The sequence below is a fragment of the Eleginops maclovinus genome, chromosome 2, assembly GCF_036324505.1.
Source record: "Eleginops maclovinus isolate JMC-PN-2008 ecotype Puerto Natales chromosome 2, JC_Emac_rtc_rv5, whole genome shotgun sequence".
NCBI classification, from domain to species: domain Eukaryota; kingdom Metazoa; phylum Chordata; class Actinopteri; order Perciformes; family Eleginopidae; genus Eleginops; species Eleginops maclovinus.
In genome coordinates, this window is record NC_086350.1 from 22,609,822 (window position 1) to 22,626,775 (window position 16,954).

The 16,954-nt window shown below is 39.8% G+C and overlaps 2 protein-coding genes across 9 annotated transcripts in view; both read right to left on the reverse strand.

Moving 5' to 3' along the window:
- The window catches only part of cpne2 (copine II), a 55,364-nt gene extending 52,165 nt beyond the window's left edge, over window positions 1-3,199 (reverse strand). Inside the window, exon 1 of the mRNA XM_063912035.1 lies at window positions 2,969-3,199. The gene's annotated coding sequence lies outside the window, so the exon portion shown is untranslated. The remainder of the gene's footprint in view (window positions 1-2,968) is intronic.
- A 6,519-nt stretch (window positions 3,200-9,718) lies between these two features.
- The window catches only part of nlrc5 (NLR family, CARD domain containing 5), a 43,063-nt gene continuing 35,827 nt past the window's right edge, over window positions 9,719-16,954 (reverse strand). For 6 of the 8 annotated variants that reach the window (XM_063901749.1, XM_063901775.1, XM_063901782.1 and 3 more), the window contains 7 exons: window positions 15,899-15,982; window positions 15,119-15,202; window positions 14,962-15,045; window positions 14,783-14,860; window positions 12,056-12,139; window positions 11,735-11,818; window positions 9,719-11,373 (listed from right to left, as the gene is read on the reverse strand). In XM_063901749.1, coding sequence (XP_063757819.1) covers window positions 11,292-11,373; window positions 11,735-11,818; window positions 12,056-12,139; window positions 14,783-14,860; window positions 14,962-15,045; window positions 15,119-15,202; window positions 15,899-15,982 — 580 coding nt within the window. In that variant the 3' untranslated portion in view covers window positions 9,719-11,291. Of the gene's footprint in view, window positions 11,374-11,734; window positions 11,917-12,055; window positions 12,140-14,782; window positions 14,861-14,961; window positions 15,046-15,118; window positions 15,203-15,898; window positions 15,983-16,954 lie in introns of those variants that run through there. The other 2 variants (XM_063901789.1, XR_010167490.1) reach the window with 2 other exon arrangements.

A 16,954-nucleotide genomic window follows, 5' to 3' on the forward strand; every position in this document is an offset into this window, starting at 1 on the left:
GGACAATAAGGAGATATCCAAAGACGCAAGACACATCCTCAGGGGACCATGATTCTCTGAAAAATGTTCAGTTCCCAAACATCTGGTAGATGTTGAAAACTGTCACTGTGACTTCATCCTATGGGGACCATGATTGTCTGTGCCAAGTTCCATATAAATCTATCTGTTCCATGTTGGTGATCTAAATACATGTGCGTTATGCAAGCTTTTGTTGCATAAATGCTTGTTACTCTCATTACAAAATAAGGCCACAATAAAATGAAGACAAAAATCAAAAATGTTAGTTAAACTGTAGTCAGGGCAGAGATCTCTCCATGTTAACTCTCTCCTTGACGTAATGAAAAATTATAAAACAAAGAAATCTCTATATTATCATTTAAAAGAGAAATCTTCACCTAACACTATTTGTGAAATGAACTGAAATGTAGGATGTTGTTTACAGTACATAAACAACACTTCTGTGTTTTATGTCTTACACTGACAGCCAACAAAATCATAAATTACTAACACAGCTGCAAAGAGAAAAAATAAGATGCAAGCAACACACTGGGTGTCAATATTTGTTGCCGGGCAGATTTTCTTAAAGAAATGATTGGTTAGCAAACGTATAGACAATAGATTATAACATTTAGGACACATTTTAATGTTTACTTCAATTTTATTAAAATAATATATGTGTTAAGTGAAATATTCTTAAAAGAAAATGACAATAACAACATGTCTTCTCTGCTGTACAGCTCTCAATACTTAGTAGTTTAATTGGACTGAAGTCTGATTAATGCACATGCAGAATGTTATACCTTGATGCAGGTTGACCATGTGTAGGTCATGGACGCCCTATGGAAACCCTGATGATATCCATCAATAAACATCATGAAGAAACACCCCCCACACACACACGCACAAACACACACACACACACACACACACACACACACACACACACACACACACACACACACACACACACACACACACACACACAAACAAACACACACACACACATCAACACCATAGCAGAAGCTCTAAATATGAGATGCCTCTGGCAAAGGAAAAAAAGGCCTAATGAGAAAACACACTTTTACCGTAACACTTTTTGAGTGTAATGAAGAATTGTGTGTGGGAACATGTTAACAGTAATAACTTATGTCATATTTGACATGATTTCCTTGAGGCTCTTTTCTGCAGATGAAGAGCACAGCACTTTGTGTCCATAAAGGTGGTTTTGTTCTCAAAGCAGCAAGCTAAAACGATGCTGTCTGTTGCTAAGATACTAATGTGTCATAACCAGCGTGCTCCTCCCGGGTCTGCTCCTGTGATGTCACACTGGTGGTGATGATGTACTGAAAATACCAGTGTAATATTGTCATTCATTCAATCAGCCATTCATCTGTGGTTGAATGCTTGTTTTGACCGGCTAAAACAAATTAACCCATTTATTCCTTCAGGGTTTCCTGCCGCACTTTACAGCTTAGGTGACCTCCTAAGAAACGCACGCTTGCCGCCTTAACTAAGGTCTTCCAAAAAAAAACATGAGTGATATTCGCCCTGTTACTCTGTCCCGTTTTCTCTCATTCCAAACCGTGACCAACGCCAGCCTCCCTGCTCTGCAGAACGCATTTGAAAAAAATAAAAAAATAAAAACCGTGTCATGAATTGGAAAAACCAAAAATTGCGGGCTTCTTCATGCGACAAAGCAGGCCTACTGCACCCCCCCCCCCCCCCCCACCACCCTCCCTGTCATTGATAGTGAAAAATAGCCCTTTCAACAAGATTACCTCATAAAAAAGAAACACACATCATTTGTTAGCACCTGCCATTAACAGACACCACCTACAAAAGTAACACTTGATTCTACAATAGAGTATGGAAGCGTTTACAGCAGGGTACCCTGAATTTATTTCCTGGCAAATTAGTATGTTTTAGTTAGGGCTACACAATTAATCAAAATCTTTATAACTTGGACTAGTGCAATATCATGCACAAATATAGTTAGATATATACCATGCACAAATATCGTGCACAAATACAGTTATATATAACACAAATATTAAACATATTTAGTTAAAAGCTAAACATGTGTTAAAATATCATTTTGAATAAAGTAGTGTGGACCTACAGAGATAGCCAGGCTTACGAACTGAGCACTCATAAAGATGAAAAGTAAAAAATAATGATTAAAAAAAGATTAATCTCGTATCCCTTTTATTTTTTAAACATGGATGTTGCCTAACTTTTAAATCTGTAAGCAGGGGGGAAAAAACATAATTTTAATATATTTCAATTGTAATTCAAAAACTGCTGCTGATCCACTTGGAATAATGCAGCTGCAATTAACCTGGACCTGCTATTAATACCATATCACCTCCATTTTAGTGTACACTATAATACAAACACCAATTGCACTTTGTGTGTGGGAGTGGAGCAGCCTGAAATGGGTGTCTGGGTGTACTGACCCTGCTAAAGACATTCACACCCAGTCAGAGTGCACATCCACACCTGAGTCCCCTCTCTGCAGGAGTACAGGGGCCAGGCTCAGTGGGACTGGCAGGCCACAATTAAAGCAACATGGAAGCTGCTTCATACTAGTTAATAGCACAGTGCACATAGCCATTAAATATGTCCTGTCCGTCGTCCTCGCACCAAAGTGGCCAATAGACATAAAATGTATACAAACAGTTATCATTGTAGAGAATGTAAACATAAAACAGGCCAAAACAGAGCAACAACTCTGGCTCGAACACAAATGCACTTTTGTTTGGAGCCTTTGATAATTACCCTGCATGCAAGGTGTGCAGCAACAATATCATCACACTTCGTTTTGAACCTTTTGGCTTTATTAATTTGACTAAGGCGATTTAGCAGCCACTCTGTTTCCCTCTTATAGCAAACCACCTACCAGTTTAGTTTATACATCTCTACAAATGCATGTAAAAGAGGCACAAAATTAGGAAAATGTCACACTCACCTCAGTAAATGACGTCGAACTTATTTGCCGCTTTTACAATGTCTTTAATTACTGCGCTCAGAAATTACAAAACAAATGTTATTTTCTACCAAAGAGAAGAAAAAGAAGTTACGTTTGCCATTTCTATTCCTATTATGATGGAAGGCGCAACAGTGTGTGATCGTAAATAATCCTCGTAGCCACCTGGACTCTGCTGCTCTCTCTGCCGGCAGCGCCACTGATGGACCAACCTGCATCAAGTTTACAGGACTAGCTTACAACCGGAAGCACTGCCAGTTTCTCTTACAAAATAAAGTGTTGCTTTAAAACACATGCACAGCATTTCCGTCTTAAATGTTTTCCGAGGATGTTTTCTAAGGTACTACTAGTACTAGACTTCATTGTTGTTCAAGCGTTAGTCTTGGACTGTAAAGCTTAACTTTTCTACCCTTTAATGTTTTCTAATGGTAAGCCTAATCTTAATTAGTCTGTCGTAGCTTGTGTACTTATATATTCTGTAAAAATACTAAAATCCTTCTATTGTTCCAATGGCACACTCTTGTGGTTAATATAGGTACTACAACCCACATACGTGGAATACTTTTCAACACGGTTCAGTTACGTTACCAGTGATGAAGAATATATATTCTTATGTAGTGAGGCCTAGTGTAAACATCAACATGTGTACAAACTGCTGAAGAATATGTATTATGCCCGTTTTGGTATCATAATATTTAGTATCAGATGTGTAAAGTAACTAAGTAGATTAACTCAAGTATTTCTAGTTTGTGCTGCTTTGTACTTATACTCCACCACAATTCAGAGATAAATCATGTACTTTTACTCCACTAAATTCACTTATTACATTTAGTTACATTCTGTTTCATTTTGCACTTGTTTTTGTTTATTTTATTATATTTATTTTATTATTTTGTCTTGTGTCCTTTTATAATATGCTGCATTGTTGGATGCTAAGATTTTCAGTGCCATAACATCACTGTAGCTATTGTGCATCTGACAATAAACACCCTTGAAACCTTGAACAATTTCATGCATCAATAATTATAATCAAAACATATCATATATAATATTCTAAAATGCATCAATCTGCATTTACTGTTAATTTACATTTTGATGCTAATACTTTTTTACTTTTACTTTAGTAACATTTTGAATGCAGGACTTTTACTTGTAAGAGAGTACTCCTACACTCTGGTACTACATTTACTGAAGTAAAAAATCTGAATACTTCTCCCACCTCTAATCAAACATTAGAATAATTGTGTCAATGATACACTGCACGGTTTTCATCTGTTGCGGGCGGGCAGGACTTTGGAGTGTGGTAAGAGGAAAAGAGGAGGGCTGGCTGTGTTTGTGAATGATAGATGGTGTAACCCTGGGCACATTACTATTAAAGAACAGATCTGCAACACCAACATTGAGTTGTTAGCAGTTAGCATGCGGCCACACTATTTGGCCCCCTTGCTAACGCTGAAGAGGCATGTGACGTCATCAGCTCTACTGTTAGCAGACTACAAACACAGCATCCAACTGCCCTCATCCTGATCTGTGGGGACTTCAATCATGCCTCTCTCTCAAAAACTCTGCCCATATTCAAACAATATGTCAACTGCACCACCAGAAACAATAAAACACTGGACATACTGCACACCAACACCAAGGAGGCGTACAGCTCATCACCGCTTCCTCCACTGGGCAGATCTGACCACAACCTGGTCCACCTCCTGCCTGTGTATCATCCTCTGGTCTACAGACAGCTGGTGCCTGCACGCAGCGTGAAGAGGTGTTCTGAGGTGTCTGAAGAGGCCCTTAATGACTGTTTCGACACTACTGCGTGGGATGTGTTCACTGACTGTCATGGGGAGGACATCAACAGCCTGACTGACTGCATAACGGATTACATCAACTTCTGTGAGGAAAACGTTGTCGACACCAGGACTGTACGGTGTTTTCCGAACAACAAACCCTGGATTACCCCTGAGATACAGGCTCTCCTGAAGGACAAAAAGAGGGCCTTTCGATCAGGCAACAGAGAGGAGCTGAAGGTGGTACAGAGGGAACGGAGGTGGAAGATCAGAGAGGGGAAAAACAGCTACAGGAAGAGGATGGAGGAACAGCTGCAGCAGAGGAACGTCAGCGGAGTCTGGAGAGGCCTAAAAACCATCTCTGGATTCCCAGCTCCGGGGGGACCATCAGTGGGCAAACGACTTGAACATTTTCTTCATTAGATTTGATCAGTCAGGCGCCCCTTCCCCGAACCATTCCCTCCTGCTGCCCATTGTCCCCACTGCCTGGAAATGGCCCTGTCACCTCTCACATCTCCACCCAGCTCCCTGAGCCTGAAGCAAGGGAGGGTACCACTACTGTGGAAGATGTTTTGTACCTGTGCCAAAGACCACTCACCCCAAGGACTTCAACGGTTACCGGCTGGTAGCGTTAACATCGCAGCTGATGAAGACCCTGGGGAGGCTGGTCCTTGAACACCTTTGGCCCCTTATGAGACCATCGATGGACCCGCTGCAGTTCGCCTACCAGCCTGACATCGGGGTGAATGACGCCGTAATCTACCTGCTGCAGAGGTCCCTCTCCCACCTAGAGAAGGCTGGGGGCACTGTGAGGATCATGTTCTTTGATTTCTCCAGTGCCTTCAACACCATCTGGCCCCTGCTCCTGGGAGACAAGCTGCAGCTCTCAGGGGTGGATCACCAGCTCACCTCCTGGATCCTGGACTACCTCACCAACCGTTCACAGTACGTGAGGACAATGGAGTGTCTATCAGACACCATCATCTGCAGTACGGGGGCCCCCCAGGGGACGGTGCTGGCACTGTTTCTCTTCACCCTCTACACTGCAGAATTCACCCACAACATGCCGACCAGTCACCTGCAGAAGTTCTCAGACCACTCCGCCATCGTCGGCCTCATTTCCAACGAAGACGACAGGGAGTACAGGGAGCTGATGCAGGACTTCATCCTCTGTTGGCAGAGGAACCACCTCCAGCTCAACGCAAGGAAGACCAAGGAGCTGTTGGTGGATTTCAGACAGCGCCAAAACTCCCCCCCACACCAGTGAATATCCAGGGAGTGGACATAGAGATTGTGAAATCCTACAAATACCTGGGTGTTCATCTGAACAATAAACTGGACTGGTCCAACAACTCTGCTGCTCTCTGCAAGAAGGGACAGAGCACTCTTTCTGCTGAGGAGACTGAGGTCTTTTGGGGTGCAGGGGGCACTCCTTCAGACCTTCTTTGACATCAGCCATCCTTTATGGTGTGGTCTGCAGGGGCTGCAGCATCTCGGGTGCTGACAGGAAGCGACTTAACAGACTAATAAAAAAGGCCAGCTCTGTGCTGGGGAGTCCTCTGGACAATGTGGAGGTGGTGGGAGACAGGAGAATGGCAACCAATATGTCCTCCCTGCTGGACAATATGTCCCACCCACTCCAGGCCACACTGTCCCTACTGTGCAGCTACTTGAGTGACAGGCTGCTGCACCAGCGGTGTCTCACGGAGAGATACCACAGGTCATTCTTTCCTGCAGCGGTCAGACTGTACAACCATCATGGCCCCCGGTAGACCTCACACATAACAACACAGACTATAAGACCCCACACCATGTGCAATATATATATATATATATATATATATATTAGTGCTGTCAAACGATAAAAAAATGTAATCGAGTTAATCACAATAACAGGTTGTGATTAATCACGATTAATCACAAGTTTAAAATACTAGTATTTACTTGTATTTTTGGGGGGAGATAAAACAAATACATCATGTGTGGTGTTGGAATAAAGAAATGCATGACAAACTGGTTAGAGGAATCAAAGTTTTTACTTTATTATAAGATCTCAGCTTGGTTGTGATCATTTCTGAACTAGAATCTATTAATTTGCTGAGTAAGAAGTGTCAGGGAGTGCTTGGCATTGCCCACAACATCCGTAATGAACTGCAGACTAGAAGGATTAGCAGACAACCACATAAAAAAACAGTTACAAAGTGACATCTGCTACAAAGTGAATGTAAACAACTTGCCTGTAAAGAGTTTGCAAAGTAACATCTCACCCAAATAAATGCTATAGTGAGTAACAGTGGGCCTATTTAAGAAATTGAATGCCATAGTGTCTTTGAAGATACAAAGTGAACAGTCCCTTTTCACACTCTTCGTTGAATAAGATTATTTTAAACAGCGTGAACTTGTGTGACATGACTCCAGTCAACCTGTCCATACAGTCTACTTTTCTTTCAACCAGTTGCTCAGGCAGACCAGCTTGGTGACATTTTCAGATGACAGAGCGGACCTCTTCTTCTGCACAACAGTCTCTCACATGGCACTGTTGAGGCAGGTGTAGCCAAGTACCTCTGTGCAACATGGGCTAGCTTACCATGAGCACCTGTGTGTGCCGCCCACCACTGTAGTGGACATGCCTCTATGCCGACACTGGGCTCTGCTTTATACCTGTCTACAGTTTTGTCTGTGGACAGTGCCTCATCATCAGACTCTGACTCTGACCCCATCAGTAGGAGGGCCATCTTCTTCTTTGGTGGCTCTGGTTCAATTTCCTCTCTGGATGGCTGTGATGCAGGTTCTCTGTCCTTCAGCATCTCACTCAGCTTTTGCCACACCTCTTCCCTCTCTGCTCTGGGCAGGCACCTGAGGTCCTTGAATCTGGGATCTAGAGCTGTTGCTACCTTTAGCCATAACAGGTTTGTGTTATGACCTCCATCGTACGCAAGAGGTGGCAGAGTGCAGGCAGCACTACAGAGCAGGACACATATTTGTCACCACCCAGGAGCTCAGTGACATACCTACAAACACACAAAACCAACAGTATTAATGACTACACTTTTAATTCATTTAACACCCATGTAGGGGACAGGCCTAAAATTATTTCTGAAATACAATAACAAAGTGACTATAATATTAATTGTATTTGCCAGAAAATAAAATTGGAGATGATGAGTATTGGAGATGGGAAGTCACCTTACCTGCATGGCTCCAGCAGTGTTTCCAACTTTGCCAGCCTGTCATATTCAGCTGAGGTTAGCATGGCTAATTTGTGCTTCTGCTGTGCTAGCGTTGCCTTCAGTGGGTCTTTGTTGTTTTGGACACGCTTTATCATTTCGAGAGTTGAATTCCAGCGCGTGGGTACGTCCTGGACAAGTGACTGCTCTTCTTACCGATGAGAGGCTTGCTGAAGTTTCAGCTCTGCTGTGTTTGCAGGACTGTGTTTGAAATGTCCGACTATTTTACGGCACTTGGCTAAAGCACCGTCAAACCCGCTATCACGGAGAGACACCGTGATTACCCTCTGTATAATGTGCGCTACACAGGGCATGTGCTCGAATGGTAGACTCCTTGCTGCCGCGATCATATTGCGCGCGCTGTCTGTTTCTATAGTGGTGACCTTGTCTGTAATCTCTAACTCCTTTGCAACTTCAAGAAACTGACTAGCACATGCTTCTGCAAAATGCCTTTCCTCTGTTTTCACCACACCTAAAGCGAACGAGTGCAGTTGCCATTTGTCATCGATTAGGTTTGCTGTTACACCGAGGTAGTTATGGATGCTTACTGATGTCCAGTGGTCTCCAGTCAGTGCAATAAATGTAGCTTGTGCCAACTGCTCCGCTTTCTTTGCCTTTTCGCTGCCAAACAATTCATGAATTCTTGTGACAATAGTTCCCCTAGCAGGTGGCTTGTATGATGGGTCATCTGAAGCGATCTGGATAATACCTTGAAGCCCCTGGTCTTCAACGATGTTGATGGGCCTGCAGTCAACGGCGATCCATTTAGCGATAGCATTGGTTAGCTTAGTTGTTGTCGCTTTGTTGACAGACTTGCCCTTGCTGCACTATGCCAGTGTAGTTTGGCGAACACGGCTTGATGCTGTCTCAGTGCTAGCATTTTTGCTAGCATCAGCAAAGATGTGCTTTGCCCGAAGATACTTCAGGCTTGTTGTGCTTCGGTGGAAAGACAGTTCATCACTGCAATATGTGCACACAACTTTGGTTTTATCTAAACTTCCGTCTGGAAGCTTTTTAAAACGAAATGTACCGTTAAGCACACCAGGGAACGCCTCCTCAGTCATCCTGTTATCTGTGTTTGTGACGCCTTTCAGTAATTCAGCCAGGTAAAAATGCGCGCTGGAATTACGGTAGGAAGTTGGGGTCAAACTTGATAATATGATTAATTTGCGTATTTTTTTTTTAACGCGTTATGGTTTCAAGATTAATCGCGTGCGTTAACGCGTTAACGTTCACAGCCCTAATATATATATGCTGCAATATTTACCTGGCTGCTACACCTCAGAACGGTTTCTGAGGTCTGTTTGTAGGTCTCTGTAAAATTGTGAAATGTTTGTATATATATATTTTTTATCTTATATATATAATTAGTTATCTGCCCAACATTGACACCACCGGTTTTATCCACAAGAGGGCGCTAGACCATAAAAAATGAATGGGAATCCTGCAACTGTTTGGGAAAGTGTGTTACTGACAGGCACAGCTGTCACTTCAGCTGCTCTGCTGGCATTCTCAGAATGAAATAGAGAGGGTTATAAAGAACACTCTGTGCCGTGTGAAGTTATGTAAACATGATGTGTTGTGCTTGTAGACATTTTAATTTAGTTGGGTTTAATTTTTAATTACATTTATAGTTTAAACGTATATGTTTTAGTTAACTATTTATTTGTTTTAATTAATTAAATGTTTTTGATTTAAAATAATGAAAGAAAATCATATTAAATGATACATCCATGTAGACATTTTCATTTTATTGTTTGTAGTCGGTAAACACATTGTATTTAAGATAACAGCAATGAAGAAGTTGAATTTAAATGTCATGCTTGGCTAAAAACAATTATTGGCAAGTGTTCACAAGTAAATTAATATATCAGTGCAAGTCAGAGGGAATTAAATAGAGGCAAATTGTCATGGCAAACGTTATTACAAATCTTAAAAGGCAAAACAATATTTAACTAAGTAACGAGTACCAGAGGAAATCCCACTCTGATATTTACGACTTTAAAATCAAACAGAATGAACTGTAAAAAGTACAATACAAGATAAGAACAACTAAGCTGCATTTTCTCTGTTATTACAACATTATCAGCACCACAATGACAGCGCTAATCTATTATCCTGAGAGCGGCGCTTCACATTATTGTCCAATACAATTATCATCGGCTTAAATTAAATTTTGTAAAAAAACTGCTAGCAGAAATAAATATGAGAATCTGATAGAGACCACAACCTTAAATGGAGTAGACAACAAAGACTCCTCCTGTCTTCATCCCTTCTTTTACTGTGAGTTTATGATATATTGTGTTTTCAGTAATGTGGCCTCTAATTTTGGTAAACAAGTTACATTGCAAAGTGACTCAGTATTTCAAACCCTTCAGTAGATATTTTCTTCCATAGAACTAACAGGAAACATTTCAGCCTCTAGTTGCAGATCGTTGACAGTATGTCCAGGGGCAGTAACCAAAAACAAAAGCTGTGGGCAATCACAAATAAGACATTTTGGGGGTTACCAGGGTTATTATAAACTGGTCGAAATGTAACAGAACTTTAAAATCTGTATAAATTCACTCCACCACATCCAGTCCACAGCCATGAGCAAACAGTGTGTCTTAAAAAGGAACAGCACATGTGTTTTAAACAACTGAAAGTAGTTTAGTTTCATAAATTGCATTTTTAACAAAATCCTTTACCATGTGCAAATAAATTAACAAATAAGTGAATTTCCGGTGCAATGGTTTAGTTATTATCATAGTTTGAAGAACATTCCTGAAAACCCCTATAGGTACCTAGAGGTTTACTGACTCATTGAATGATGAGTACATTTCCCTTTATAGCTAGTGTTGATACTGTTCTAATTATGTTGTAGTTACTAGAGTGAGTATTTTGGGCAAATGTTTTGGTTGTGGTGTACTTGTTAACACTGGTGTTATTTCATAGAAAAACTGTGGATAGAGTGGACCATCTACACTGCCACACTGTCAACTGATTACATCAATCATGAAACTAGAGGCCAATGAGTGCATAGCTTTTCTGAAATAATAATTATTTAAAACATATGTACTTAATTACTTTGTTCCCTAGAGAGGATCTTGTAATTAAGATTTCTTAATGAACTAGGCAACTGCTTTAGGTTTTCAAACACAAAACGTGACAACCATATGAATGCTTTTCTGATGGTCGTTTGCAGGGAAACAGATTCAAAACCCTTTGTTGCTGGAGCTGGAGCAGTGATTCATGAATAGGAATGTAACTTCTCCCCGTCACTGCAACCATCCGACAATACGGATGACATTAGGTGGAGGAAAAGTTCAGCCTCCTGTCCCTCTGACTGAGCCTCTTGGCCTCACTGGGGGGGACATTGTTTCTCCACAGCCTGAAGGAGCGCAACAGAGAGACATTTAACAGTCTCATTATAGGCATGCAAGGAATAGGAATAGTCAGAAAATCAAAAGGTATGTAGATACTTTTTTGTCAATATTAAAGTAAGGAGACCAATCACAAAACTATGTCATTTATATGAACCACAGACTGCTTTCTTGTTATAAAAGCAGGTTATTTGACTATTGACATATTAAGGTAATGAAAAACATGGTGGTGCTTTGTTCTTCCTCAGGTAAGGTTATGTCCAAAGCTTTTTTTGGTATTAGTTCCTCTAGAAATAGTGAAAGTGAGAAACAAAATCTACAGGAGCCTGTATGGGCAAATAATGTGTGACACTATAACCTTCAGTGTACCTGATGAGCTGCACAGCGGGACACGACTGTAAGGCTCTGACCAGGGCCTCCGCTCCGAAAACACTCACAGTGTTCGACTCCAGGCTGGGAGAAATAAACACACACACGCTCACACATATATATATATATATATATATATTTTTCTCATTCAAATGTTAGTGTGTGGGGGGCAAGTAGGTCAACTAAAGGAGGAAGACAAACAACAAAACAAACAATAAATACCCTTCTGAAACCCATACAGTTTTGTGTATAAAGACGTGAATAATGACTAAAGAAATGCTGAACGTGTGTGGTTGGGTGTGTTTGTGTGCACAAACTCACTCTATTGTGGTCAGCTTCTGGCAAAGAGGCAAAACTCTGGCCAGCTCGTAGGCCACTTTATCGCCACAGCTATTCCAGCCCAGACTGGAAACAGAGAAAGACACACAGATGTAAAACATTTAAAAACATCAACACCTCTTTACATTTTTGATCAGGCCTGACAAACCTCACAGTTCAAAATGGAGCCAATGATATTTCTGTCCCATACAGTATATAGTGCCGGGAAAGTGAAGAATTTGGACTGGCCTACATTTAGGCACAACACATCATTTGAATGTGGTCTGATGTGGCTCAAGTCACTATAATACATACTATGTTAACCCAAAAAATTGCTTTCCATTTTAGGATATTATAAAATGTCAAACATTTTTCCCAATACTTGTATTTGTGGTGTTGTTTGTAATATCAGACTTAAATGGCTTTTAGTCTTATATAGAGTTAATGGTCAGGACTTCTGACTTCACATCAAAATAAATTCCACCAAACATCCAATAGGTGGAGCTGTAAGACCACCAATAACCCCAGACTTGCTCTGTGGAATACTCCTTACAACCTGGTGTGAACCACCCCTCATCTACATATGTTTTAGATTACTTTACATGAAGCAAAAAAGGGTTGAAAAAAGGTTATAGAAACCCTTTGGGTTACCATTAAGGATCTGTGTTTAATGTCTCAGTAATAAATATAAATACAGTATGAATGAAGGGCGACAAATGTGCTTTTTGAGGCAAACACTGTCATCTCTTTAAATCTAACGATGCAAACTGTATTTTACACATTGACAACCATTATGTTAATTATGTTACTGGAACAATGTTCCGACACATTTGTAAAACCAGGCAATATTTTGATGCAGAAACACTTTGCACTTGTCGCCTGCGATTGGATTTTCTCCGCCTCAATTTCACTTTCAACTGCGCCCTCTGGCTTGTGTCTGACAGAAACTGCTTTTAGGAATGGCACAACTAACCTTGACATAAACGCGCCATGGCTTTTTTTTGTAAATATTGTAGATACATATTGATTTAAGTGCTTTGAAATATTAAATGTTTTCCCCATGGTCACCAAGTTCATGAAGACTACTTTTCACTGTGGGTTTTAAATACATTTCTGAGGGATAACATTCCCATCTTGTTTTTTTCATGTATATTACTTGGTTGTGCAGCACAGGGTTCATGTTGTAATAGCATTTAAAAAAAACAAAAGCCCAAGCGAGCCAAACATATGAAAAAAGGGCTCATAACTCTAAGAGTTAAACGAAACTCATACCTTTACCTAACATAATCCTTATAGTGAAGCACAGAGAAGGGGTCACCGTGACTTTAAGTATTTGTTTAAGGCCAGAACAACTGTTATGGAAACAATGCACTTACCTATCTAAAAATATGTTTTATAAGTTGTAATTCCAGCATAGCTGTCAGTCATCTGATGTTAATAGAAGTGTGCAAATGGGACAAGAAATGCCCATAAACATACTGAAAAAATGACCTACAAAATGTCTTAAGAAAAGTCATGTTTCAGATTGGTCAATCATGGCATCGAATGTATTTATTTTCAGTGGAGTGAACTGAAGAGAGCCATTCATGAAAGACATTCCTGGTTTTGTGAGGGAATGGTCTTGCCAATGTGGGAATGCTGTAAATATGTGGTTGATGGTCACTGCTGTGTAATAAGATTTTATTAGGTACTAAAACCAAGGTTAACATTCTTTTTCCAACCTGCCATATAATGTTGACAATTCCAAAATCCTTTACAGCCTGCAATTGTCTCCAGTTATGTTTTCATGCAGATGTAACTTGTCTATGATTATTATAATATTAGGCTGAAAAGAATATGGTAGCACATTTAAGTATTCCGCTACCAGAGCAACTCTGAATCAAGACTGCTTTTGTGATGCCAAAACTTGATATCTCTATAAAAAAATAACAGAGATCCTTTTCATTGGCTTCCAGCAGATGGCATCCGGTTGTCCCTATGGGATCATATCAAACTGATGGAAGGAATCTTGGCATATGGACATTTCAAACATACGTATATCTGAAAGCCTTTCCTGATTTGTCTTTAGTTTTAATTCCCTTGAAACTATCTTTTATTTAATCTTTTTTATTAATTTATGTTCGTACTATAATCCTACTACACACTATATTGTCAGTCTTATTTATTTGCCTTTGGTAAGCACTTAACATGGACTTTTATACAACAAATACAGATTATTATGGTTACAATATTTAGTAAGTAACAGCACAGAAGCTAAACAATATATTGCTGTGGACAGGCAGCAGCTGCCAAGCAATTTTAGGCCACCTAAAATCTGCTAAATTATCACTTTTCCAACTGTCTGATAGATTGAGGTAAAAAGAGGCCAGCAGCCTCCGTGTTCTGCAAGGTAAAATCACATTATTTGTCTTGTGGCTTTGAAAAGACAGCACAGATAACAAAGATGCCTTTATAATATTGTAAATATAGTGTTGACTGATCATTCTATTTTGGGGGCTAAAGAAGGCGTTTTGCTGCTGCCCCGTCCAGCAGTACTTTTCTTTGCTTCGGTTCTGGCACTCCTGTCTCTAATGTTCTAAACTGGGGGCAAGTCTAGTACCATCTACTGTAGGAAACACACTGACTATCGGAAAGTACCTCCAACATCCAACTGTCCCGGTGCCTTTAATATAATATATGTCCTTGAATCTATTTAATGACACTGTATTATATGACATGTTTTAACCTTACCCCACATCCTGTATGAGGGGACACTGGGCCAGACTTGCAGCAACATCACACAGCTCTGAAGTCCCAACAGAGGTCAGACTGCCACACCATAGGAGAGAAAGGAACATAATATGTAAACCTGTATTGGTAAATATAGTCATCCATGAGGGTTGTGATTAGAAGAAGCTTAAGAGTCCTACTTAAGCTTTGTGAGGTTCTTCAAGCACGATACTGCTTTGGCCAGATTTACTGACCCTTCCTCTCCAATCTTGTTCTCTGCAATACTGGAAAGACACCACACATAAACCTTAGGATCAAATGTGATAATTATTAATAGGAAATGTGAATGTGACTTACTCCAACACAGTGATGTGTGTCAGTGAGGGTAGAACAAGGGCCATCCTGGCAGCGCTGAGATCCCCGAGACTGTTGCTAGACAGACTGCAAGAAAGCACGATCGAGATGTTTTCAATTTTGTACCAAAATAACTGTGCCAACATTTTTTTATTTCCATTCTCATTTTGAACCAAAATACACAGGGTACATAATAATACAATAATAAATACAGCTATGGAAAACTTGTTTTGCACAACAGCTGCTTTACAACTGTAATTTAGCTCTTGACCAAATGTAAGTCCTGCACCTTTATGCATTCTACATTTGTTTAGTTTTTCTGCTTTCGCAATATTGTACTATCTTATAGAACTATCTTTCATATCATTTTTTCCAAATGGCACATTCTTCTGCAACGTGATTGGATGCTGTCAGATTGAATCAAAGTTAACTTGCTGGGAATGATTTCATTTTAGGTGATTCAGGATATAAAGGGAAATAAATAGATTTTTGGCACACGCTTTAAATAGTATAATTTTTTATCTTTGGGCTTTGGTGGAAGGTATGAAGTATATTTAAAGAAAACGGACTCATTGTTGTTAAAGACCGAGTCGAGTTGCAAGTAATTTTGGGATTTTGCCACGTTTCTTTTTAGGTTATATTGCTACTTTAGGGTTAGGGTAGAATCCGGGCATACATAAGTGAATAAATGACAGAATCTTCACCTCTTGAAACGAGCTTCATTGTTTTTTCCTAACAGCATTGACAGGAATAAGACAATAAAACATTTCATAATTTCCTTACTGGAGCTCTTCCAGGTGAGAACATCTCTTCAAAGCCTCCAGTAGCCGGTCTCCTAACTGGTCGCTAATAAGGTTCTGTGACAGACTGTAGAATAAATGCACACACACACACGCATGCACACACACACACACACACAACATACACTGCAATAAGTTGTTTGTGCAAAAATGACATAGGAGAATGCATAGCCAACTACTTTAGTGGCTTCTATGATACTGCCACTGTGTGGCGCTAAAGCCAGAAATGTTTATTAATAGCAATGAAATAAATGCCTTTACAATTCCAAAAACACATGCCGTGAATATAACCCTAATGCTGGAAGACCCAGTGGCTGTCAGTCCCACAGTTGAAAGTAAAAACTTGATGCTAAATTTAACTTTAGCACTCATAAAGAAGGTGGTGACGGCCCATCAAATTGGCTGGTATGTTTTGATTGATTGACACCTCACACATGTATAATCAGGCCGGCATGCATATGATCTTTACCATCAGCATAATTGAACTCGGTCCAAAAATACTAAAGACTATGATATAATTTAACACACTTGGAAAAAGGCAAAGCAATAGATTAGTTTTGTAAAAGACAACGTCTCGTGCCTGGAATAATAACAAATAATAAAACAATGTAAGACCCATACAATAATTATCTGCAGGTTTATAATAACGTGTGTTGAATAAAAGTGTAAAATATAAAGTGTAGAGGGTGCGCATTAGAGAATTCCAAAATGAGGCAGGTATTTAAAGGGTGAAATGAATACCGATCTCACATCAGAGATGATCAATTAAACAATACATGTATATATATATATATATATATATATATATATTATAGTATAAATAATATTGGAACATACTCAGTGGCATAAGAGATGGTCAAGAACCATTTTGAAAATATGACAATGTGTAAATTGACAGATTGTCATTTGAGTAGCTCCCTATTAAATAACAAAACTTGGTATTCAATACTTATTTGATTTGATATGGTTTTAACTATGTTTGTATTCAAGCATTCATATTGGATTTGAAACATCAGGATGTAAAAACCAATGATGCCTT